The sequence below is a fragment of the Brassica napus genome, chromosome A9, assembly GCF_020379485.1.
Source record: "Brassica napus cultivar Da-Ae chromosome A9, Da-Ae, whole genome shotgun sequence".
Classification (NCBI taxonomy): domain Eukaryota; kingdom Viridiplantae; phylum Streptophyta; class Magnoliopsida; order Brassicales; family Brassicaceae; genus Brassica; species Brassica napus.
Window position 1 is genome coordinate 14,293,201 of NC_063442.1, and position 9,688 is coordinate 14,302,888.

Here is a 9,688-nt window from a genome sequence, read left to right on the forward strand (position 1 = left end):
TAAAAATATTTATATTTATTAAAACTAATTTTGTATTTATAAAACATTGTTTTTGATTTATAAACACTATTTTATTATTTTTTGTATTTATAAAAACTATTTTAAATATGTTTTTCAATTAATATTTATTAAAACTATTTTTAAATATGTTTTCGATTTCAATTTTAATTTTATATTTTCGAATTTTAATTTAAAAAAATAAATTTATAATTTTTTTTTAGTTTTGGAAATATTCCGAGGAAGTGTATCCCTCGGGATATTCCGACGACAACTTCCTCGGAATATCCCGACGGATACACTCCCTAGGAATATTCCGACGGCTAAGGTTTCTTGGAATATTCCGACGGCCGAGGTTCGTCGAAATATCCTCGGAATCTTTAATTCTCGGTATTCTCTTAGAATTTTCTGAGAAAATTCCGAGGAAAATTTATTTTCCGACGAAAAATGTCCGACGACCATTCTCGTCGGTATGTCTTCGGAATACCGTTATTCCGAGGACATACCGACGATATTTGTCATCGGAATCCTGGTGTTTTTTTGTAGTGTAACTATATTGTATTTTTAATTCGGTGCAAAAAAACTCATGGTCACGTACGTCTTTGTTCGTAACAGTCACATGATTAATTGAATATTACTTGTCAAATATGATTAATTAATATTGCTTAATCTTTGGTTCAGTTGGATCAGTTTATTCTGGTTTATCTGGTTTGAACATGTTAACACTTGACCTCTGGTATACAAAAATTTAAACAGTCTATAGAAAGTTGTGTTGTGGTCCAATAGAGGTTTTGTTTTATTTTATTTGAAACTAAAAAGAAAAGAAAGTGAAATCTTCGAAGTTGAAATTTAGATGAGCCAATAACAACTGGGCTTTAACTAGAGAAACTGGGCTAAGGCTTATTTCCTTAAAAGGTGAAACTGGGCTAATACAGAAAAAGTACATAGTGGGGCCCATAAAATCTCATTTAACCGCTGGCTCTCTCTCTCTCTAGCGAACGGATCTTACTTTAGGTCTCTCTCTCTCTTGGTCTCTTCGTACTAAATTCAGATTTTCGAATTCGCAGAGATGAGGGGTTTCTTCAGTCGAGGAACCAAAGACTCGCCGTCTTCTTCCGCTTCTCCGTCGCCGAGATCGTACCCTTCAACCTCTCCGGCGTCGTCATCCGCAGTGACGGGACCACCGAGACCGATTCGCCTAGTGTACTGCGACGAGAAAGGAAAGTTTCGGATGGACCCTGAAGCTGTCGCTACTCTGCAGCTCGTCAAGGAGCCGATCGGCGTTGTCTCGGTTTGTGGTAGGGCTCGTCAAGGAAAGAGCTTTATTCTCAATCAGGTACCTTTTAGTTTTTTGTAAAATTAGGGTTTGCTTTTCTGGAATTGAATTGTGTTGCGTTGTGTTAGCTTCTTGGACGTAGTAATGGGTTTCAAGTAGCGTCCACGCACAAGCCGTGTACCAAGGGGCTTTGGTTGTGGAGTTCTCCTATCAAACGAACTGCTCTCGATGGATCTGAGTATAACCTTTTGTTGTTGGATACTGAAGGCATTGATGCTTATGATCAAACCGTAAGTATTTTACCATTGCGAATTTCTTCACTTTTAACATGTTCTGATTCACTCTCCTTTGCAGGGTACCTACAGCACTCAGATATTCTCGTTAGCTGTTCTTTTGTCAAGCATGTTCGTGTATAATCAGGTTTCTTCTGTTTCCAGTTCCAACTTGTGCCTTTGATGGGATCTTGTTTTTGCCTTAAACGTTGTTCTCTTTTCTATGTTTCAGATGGGAGGTATTGACGAAGCTTCGCTTGATCGTCTTTCTCTTGTTACTCAAATGACTAAGCATATCCGCGTTAAGGCGTCTGGAGGGACGAGTTCACGTTCTGAGCTTGGACAGTTCTCTCCCATCTTTGTCTGGCTCCTTAGGGTAAATCCTCTGCCTTTTTTTGAAGCTAGTTTTGGTTGTTTATTTCTATGGCTTACTGAGGAATATGTGTATTGACTTTGATATATTTACTTGCAGGACTTTTATTTGGACCTAGTTGAAGATAACCGCAAGATTTCTCCGCGTGACTATTTAGAAATTGCGCTAAGGCCGGTTCAAGGTAGTGGAGGAGATATTGGTTCTAAGAATGAGGTAATGGTTGCATGTGCTTTATATTTTTTGGTATGCTTATTTAGATTGTCATCCACTCTTGATAAAGCTTGGTGTGGCGACCAGGTGTAATTTAATTGTGAATGAGAACAATATTTTTGCAGATCCGTGATTCAATCCGTGCACTTTTTCCGGACAGAGAATGTTTTCCTCTTGTAAGGCCTCTGACAAATGAAAAGGACCTCCAGAGACTTGATCAAATTCCGGTTATTATCATTTTTGCGTATACTTCACCTATTATACTACGCTGAAGGGTTTGTTTAATGCTTGGTTACATAATATCCTGTGTGTCTGTGCAGTTGGAAGATTTGAGAGCCGAGTTTGGTGCTGGCCTGGATGCATTAACCAAGTTTGTTTTCGAGAAGACGAGGCCCAAACAGTTAGGGGGTACGGTGATGACCGGTCCTATACTTGTTGGTATCACACAGTCTTATCTGGATGCGTTGAATAACGGTGCCGTGCCAACAATAACCTCATCTTGGCAGGTTCGAGATCTCTTGCCTCTTTTGAAGTTCGATATATTTTAAACTCAAAAGCCACTTTTTTTTTCATAAATGGTTTAAAACCTGAGACTTGGAGTAATTGAGTGGATTTAGCCGGGTTTACTTTACATACTTTGAACATACATTATCTCATTAATGGGCAAACTTATGGTTGATCATTGTATTCAGACATTTGTGTACTTCGTACCATCACGGATCAGTTGGGAAGTTTTTACTAATGCATTCTCTAGCCTATTTTCTCTCAGATACTTCATAAAGTGATTTTTATTATGTTCTTGTAGAGTGTGGAAGAAACGGAGTGTCGAAGAGCATATGATTCTGGTATAGAAGCATATTTGGCTGACTTTGACCAATCAAAAGCTCCTGAAGAAGTAAGTACTTTGTCTTTATCCTCTCGTTATTTGTAATTTATGACTGATTCATTCCAATTCTGCTACCTAGGGTGCACTGAGGGAAGAACATGAAGACGCAGTTCGAAAAGCCTTGGCTATGTTTAACGCTAATGCTGTAGGGGCTGGTTTAGCCAGAAAAAAATACGAGGAACTTCTCCATAAAGACTTGAAGAAAAAATTTGAGGTGATAGACTCTAAGGCAGTGTTAATCAGTCATAAATACCCCTCAATTTTCACATAATTTACTCCTCGCAAGCATTATACTGATATAGACCTTCTTTTGTTGTTTAGGATTACAAAAAGAATGCATTCATGGAAGCAGATTTGCGATGCACGAGTACTATCCAAAGTATGGAAAAGCAGCTTAGAGCAGCTTGTCATGCCTCTAATGCAAATATGGATAATGTTGTCAAGGTTGGTTACTTAAGGACATATTATTTTGATTAGATGTATGGTTTGGTTGGTTGCTGATTGTTTTTTTTTTCTTTGTATTTAATTATCGATTGTGTCTCAGGTTCTAGAAGCACGTTTGTCAGACTATGAAGCATCATGTCATGGCCCGGGGAAATGGCAGAAACTTTCTGTGTTCTTGCAGCAAAGGTAGTTACTACTTCAAGTCCCCCCACTGATTTGATTTACGTGTTTGTTTGTGAGAGGTTTGTTCATGTATTTTGCCCATTTTGTGTTCTGTTTATAATCATTCAGCTTGGAAGGACCGATATATGATCTGACGAAAAGGCTTATAGATAATATCGCTATAGAGAAGAACTCACTTGCAGTGAAATTCCGTTCCGTTGAAGAGGCGATGAAACATGTAAAGCAGCAGTTGAACGATAGCGAGAAATACAAGTTGGAATACCAGAAACGTTATGATGAATCCAACATCGACAAAAAGAAGCTGGAAGATGTATATAGAGAGCGCATAACTAAACTACAGGGGGAGAACAGGTCGCTGAACGAACGGTGCTCCACTTTGGTTAAAACCGTGGAATCTAAACAGGAAGATATCAAGGAATGGAAAAGGAAGTATGACCAGTTTGTTTTGAAGCAGAAAGCTGTTGAAGATCAGCTCAAATCTGATATGGAAGTGCTTAGGACACGGAGTACTACTTCTGATGCTAGGCTTTCTGCAGCTAGAGAGCAAGCCAAATCCGCGCAAGAAGAGACAGAGGAATGGAAAAGGAAATATGATTATGCTGTGGGAGAGGCAAGATCTGCTCTTCAAAAGGCTGCTTCAGTTCAAGAACGTTCAGGCAAGGAAACACAATTGAGGGAAGATGTTCTGAGGGAGGAATTTACTTTAACTTTAGTTGAGAAGGTATTTTCTTTGTCCTATTCGTAAGAGACTACTTAAGTTTTCTAATCATCAGTATATCATCAAAATTTGCGGTGTTGTTGATAAATTTCAGGATGAAGAAATTAAAGAGAAGGCAACAAAAATTGAGAAGGCAGAGCAGTCTCTAACTGTTCTAAGATCAGAGTTGAAGGTGCGCTTTTGGAAATGATAGTGTATCTGTTTTAATCTTGTCTTGTTAAGTATATTCTTATATGTGATTGTCTTTCCGCTCTTTGCAGGCGGCAGAGTTGAAAATCAAAAGCTTTGACGTGGAAACAGCATCACTGAAACTAGAGTTAAGGGAAATGATTGATAGGTTAGACAGTGCCAACACAAAGGCTCTAGCATATGAAAAGGAGGCAAACAAGTTGGAACAGGAGAAAATCCGCTTGGAGCAAAAGTACCGATCTGACTTTGAAAGATTCGATGAAGTCCAAGAGAGATGCAAAACAGCTGAGATAGAAGCTAAAAGGGCTACTGAACTGGCGGACAAAGCTCGAACTGATGCCGTGACTTCCCAAAAAGAGAAAAGTGAGAGTCAGAGGTTGGCAATGGAAAGACTTACTCAGATCGAGCGAGCTGAGAGACATGCCGAAAACTTAGAGAGGCAGAAAAACGACTTGGAGGATGAGTTGCACAGACTTCGTGTGTCTGAGATGGAGGCTGTCTCCAAGGTTACAGTCTTGGAAGCAAGAGTAGGAGAGCGAGAGAAAGAGATCGAGTCGTTGTTAAAGGTAACCAACGCGCAGAGAGCGCACAACGTGAAGTCACTGGAGAAGCTGTTGGATGAAGAGCGGAAGGCTCATATAGCTGCAAACCGAAGAGCCGAAGCTCTTTCTCTCGAGCTGCAAGCCGCGCAGGCAAGCGTTGATAATCTTCAGCAAGAGTTAGCTCAAGCTAGGTTGAAAGAAACTGCGCTTGACAACAAAATCAGAGCTGCCAGTGCTTCGCGCGGGAAACGGACCAGGGTCGAAGATGTTGTTGATATGGACATTGGAGAAGCAAGCGATAGAATCTTGAAGACTAATAAACGGTCTCGGAGCGCAAGAGGAGATGATGATAGTGGTGCTTATGAGGATGGTGTTTCCGTTTCCAGAGGAGGTGAAGACGAGGAGGAAGCAGAAGATTACAAGAAGCTCACGGTGCAGAATCTTAGGCATGAACTGACCAAGTATGACTACGGACATTTGATACTGAACAAAGGGCATCAGAACAAGAAAGAGATTCTTGCTTTGTATGAAGCTCATGTTCTTCCCAAGAAAGAGGAAGAGAGAAAGAGACAGAGAGAAGCTACTTCTTAGGACAAACTCTGTATAGAGTGAGGTGATCTCAAGTAAGAGTTGGATTTAGAAAGGCTCTGACTTTAAGTATTGTTTAGGGTTTCTGAGTTTGTCTTTGTGTTGGTATTAATTTGCGTGGGGTTTGAGTCGGTTTTCGTGTCGGATGGAACTATAGATTTGTAAACCATCTTTTTCTTCAGAATTATGGTGATTATGGTGAGTGTGAGTTCGACCTTTTTGCTTTGGGTTTTATATTCCGTTCTCGTTCAACTGTATTAACAATTGGGTTGAAAAACAGGGAAAAGTGCCAATTTCGACTCCAATTCCAATTATTTCAGTCGTGCCAAATACGACCCGAACAATTGATCAGTGCCAGATACGACCTCAACTCAATTATAATTCAAAAAAACTACCCGAACTTCTTAAAACGTGCCTAAATCTACATTGACTCTAACATAAGTTAGTCAACCGTTAACAAGATAAAACGACGTCGTTTTGATATACGAGGAAAAGTGCCAATTTCGACCCCAACACTCTAAGTCATGCCAAATAAGACCCGAACAAATGGTCAGTGCCAAAAACGACCTCAACTCAATTATAATTTAAGAAAAATTATCCAATTTTTCTAAAACGTATCTAAATCTACATTAACTTTAACAGAAGTTAATCAACCTTTAACAAAGATAAGACGACGTTGTTTTGATATATGTATTTTTTTGTTAAATATGTTCATTTCGGGACTCAAATCCATGCTGGGATATCTTTTTAAAAGGGCACACTAACAACTAGACTAAAATAATTTTTTGAAATATTATTACAAATTGAAATTCTCCATTATATAAAATACTATTCTTCTACATCTTATCCAATTTAAAACTTTGGTGATTGCTTTATATATTTTAGTTATTGTTTAATTTGTCTAATATTTTGTACAACATATCTTAGTGAAAGAAAGGTAAAAGGCCTCTTAACATTTTTGAACAAAATATCAAAATATATAATATCAACTTTAGAAACTAAAAAAATTTCCACTTAATTTTAAAAATTAAAAATAATTTATATAAGAAAATTGTATAAATAAATTCAAAGTTTTAAGCATATTTAAGATCGTACAATAATAAATATTTTATTATTTATATTTTAGTAAGATATAATTTTATTAAAGATATGATAAATAAGAAAAACATGTTAATGTATTTATATAAATCAGAAAAAATTGTCACCAAAATTTTAAATTGGATAAGATAAAAAATAATAGTAGTTTATATAATTTCAAATTTGTAATAGTATTTTAAAAAATTACTTTTATCTAGTTGTTAGTGTGCCCATTTAAAAGGGTATCACAACATGGTTTGAGTTCCGGAATGAACATATTTTTTTTAAAAAAATAGATATATATATATATATATATGTATATATAAACGACGTCTTTTTATCTTGTTAACGGTTGAATAACTTCTGTTAGAGTCAATGTAGATTTATGCACCTTTTAAGAAGTTCAGGTAGTTTTTCTTAAATTATACTTAAGTTGAGGCCGGTTTTGGCACTGCCCATTTGTCCGGGTCCTATTTGGCACGACTGAGAGTGTTGGGGTCGAAATTGGCACTTTTCCTCGTATATCAAAACGACGTCGTTTTATCTTGTTAACGATTGACTAACTTTTGTTAGAGTCAATGTAGATTTAAGCACGTTTTAAGAAGTTCGGGTAGTTTTTTCTAATTATAATTGAATTGAGGTCGTATTTGGCACTGATCAATTGTTCGGGTCGTATTTGGCACGACTAAAATAGTTGGGGTCGAAATTGGCACTTTTCCCTTGAAAAACATACTGAATTGAGTTTTCAGCTTAATGATAAGCTTTTCTATATTTGACTTGTATAATCTGATGTGACCGTAAGAAGAAATTTAGTTACGTGGATATTGGATTTTAATATTTCGTTGTTTTGTTGAGATTGTTATTTGATAACGGTTCTTGTAGTTAAGGACCCATTATGTCTACAGCTTACAAAAAATTTCAATAGTTAAGGAACTTGTACGATTATCTTATCGGAATAGTTTGAAAAATACTTTATTAATAGTTTAAAATTGAAAATTACAGTTTTAGTTTTTGAAAATTACACTTTTAAATGTGAACACATTTTTATCCATATTAAATATTTAAATAATAAAAACTAAATTTGAAATTAATAATAATATTATTATTAAAATATTATGCTTAAGATTAATCTATGTTGAATTAAATGTGTTATTTACTATTTAGAATTTTAAAATAACAATGATACTATGAAAAAACAATTACGAAGTGTTTGTAATTTTAGCATAAAGTTTATCTGTATGTTTTTTAACTTTTTAAAACCTTATACTACACCATCATTCTTCTACAAAAGGAAAGTCATGTCATTCTCTGCAAATATTTCATTCTCGTGACAAGTATTTTCTATAAAGATTTTTTTAAATGAATAATAGAAAAGCAGAGTTTACAAAATTGAATTACAATCAAGGACATCTATGAAGAATTAACAAGCCTGAGATTACGAAAACTAGAGAAAAGCGGAAAGTTTTGCAAAAAGAAAAATAAAAGATTACGAAAAAGAAGATGCAGGGGACAATGCTTGAATATGAGTGTAATTTTCAAAAAAAAATCAATTATCACACATTAAAAAATTCAAAAAAAAAAAAATGAGTGTAATTTTCAAACTAAAATTTCATAGAAGTGTATTTCTCCAAAATTTTCCTTATCTTAGAAGCGATATACTCCTTCCATTCCGCAACGATAAATGTTTTAGTATTTTCACACATATTAAAAAACACATTAAACTACTATAATAATTATATTATTTTCTGTAATTTTCAATTTTCAATAAATTTTAACCAATAGTAATTTAATAAAGTCAATTAATCATTTTGAAGTTTACCATCCCACTATATAAAAGGAGCTATTTTTAAGCTTCCTAAAGCTATCCACATAGTCAAAATAATCAGGACCAATGAAATTGCCACGCCACTGGCTGATTGGGCTTCAAATTAAAATCCCATGAATCACGATCGGGCTTCGTGTGCGCTACCTCATTCTCCGACTCCGTAATTTTGTTTTCAGCCATCATCCGAACTCAAGCCAAATCAATCAGATAATTCACTTTCTCCCAGCCCAGCCCACTAACCCATCAGCCAAACTCAAGCCAAATCAATCAGATAATTCACTTTCTCCCAGCCCAGCCCATTTACCCTAATCTACGTATTATTGAGACTCAAGCCAAAGCGCACACAGCTTTCTCATCCTCTGAATAACCTAATCGCCGTCTCCCCCATTTATTTTTCCCTCATGGCGATTCACTTCGTCTTCCCCAAATCTTCCCGCAAAATGCCTCCGATGAAAGGGCTGGAACTTCAATGTTCTCCCTTAAAGCCTCCATTCAAGATCCCTACAGACCTTCCACATCCCCCCCTCCGCCTTATATCTAGATGCCTATTTATATCCTCATGTCTCTTACCTCAGATCCTACCCTTATCTTTCTCCCCTCAGATTAGGCCTGGGCATTTGGGGTCCCAATCGTGTTTCGGTTTTATCCAATCGGGTTTCGGTTTTTCGGGTTTATCAAAATCAGCCCCATTCGAATTATATGAAAGTTCGGTTCGGGACCGGTTAGGGTTCTATCGGGTTCGGGTCGGGATTAGTAAATCTTCAAAGAACCGGTACAACCCAATATACTTTCGGGTTCGGGTCCCAATCGGTTTTTCGGTTTAAAAGTACCTGATTTTTACCTATTTTATAACCAAAACATGAGTAAAATCGCTTCTTCAGTTTTAAAATACATGATTTGTACCTATTTTGTAACCAAAACTTAAGTAAAATCGATTCAAAAATAAGGAACATCAACCGTGATCATTCAAAATCAAACGAAAAGTAAACATATTTACTGATAAAAAGAAAACCAAATAAATAAAAGCATAAAACGAAAACCAAGTTCTCATGAAATGAGAAACATTGTTTAACGAAAACAAAATCAAAATCTAAATACTTCAAGATTC

General features: G+C 36.1%; 1 protein-coding gene across 1 annotated transcript; it reads left to right on the top strand.

Annotated features, from left to right (window-relative positions):
• Positions 1 to 987: 987 nt before the first annotated feature.
• On the top strand, positions 988 to 5,896 carry LOC106367638 (guanylate-binding protein 2). The gene is made up of 14 exons (XM_013807454.3): positions 988 to 1,333; positions 1,402 to 1,563; positions 1,628 to 1,693; positions 1,778 to 1,921; positions 2,018 to 2,131; positions 2,254 to 2,355; positions 2,449 to 2,634; positions 2,934 to 3,023; positions 3,094 to 3,228; positions 3,336 to 3,458; positions 3,559 to 3,644; positions 3,750 to 4,362; positions 4,454 to 4,531; positions 4,620 to 5,896. The coding sequence occupies exons 1-14, from the start codon at positions 1,067 to 1,069 to the stop codon at positions 5,679 to 5,681; spliced, it is 3,228 nt and encodes a 1,075-aa protein (XP_013662908.2). The 5' UTR covers positions 988 to 1,066; the 3' UTR covers positions 5,682 to 5,896.
• The last annotated feature ends 3,792 nt before the right edge of the window (positions 5,897 to 9,688 follow it).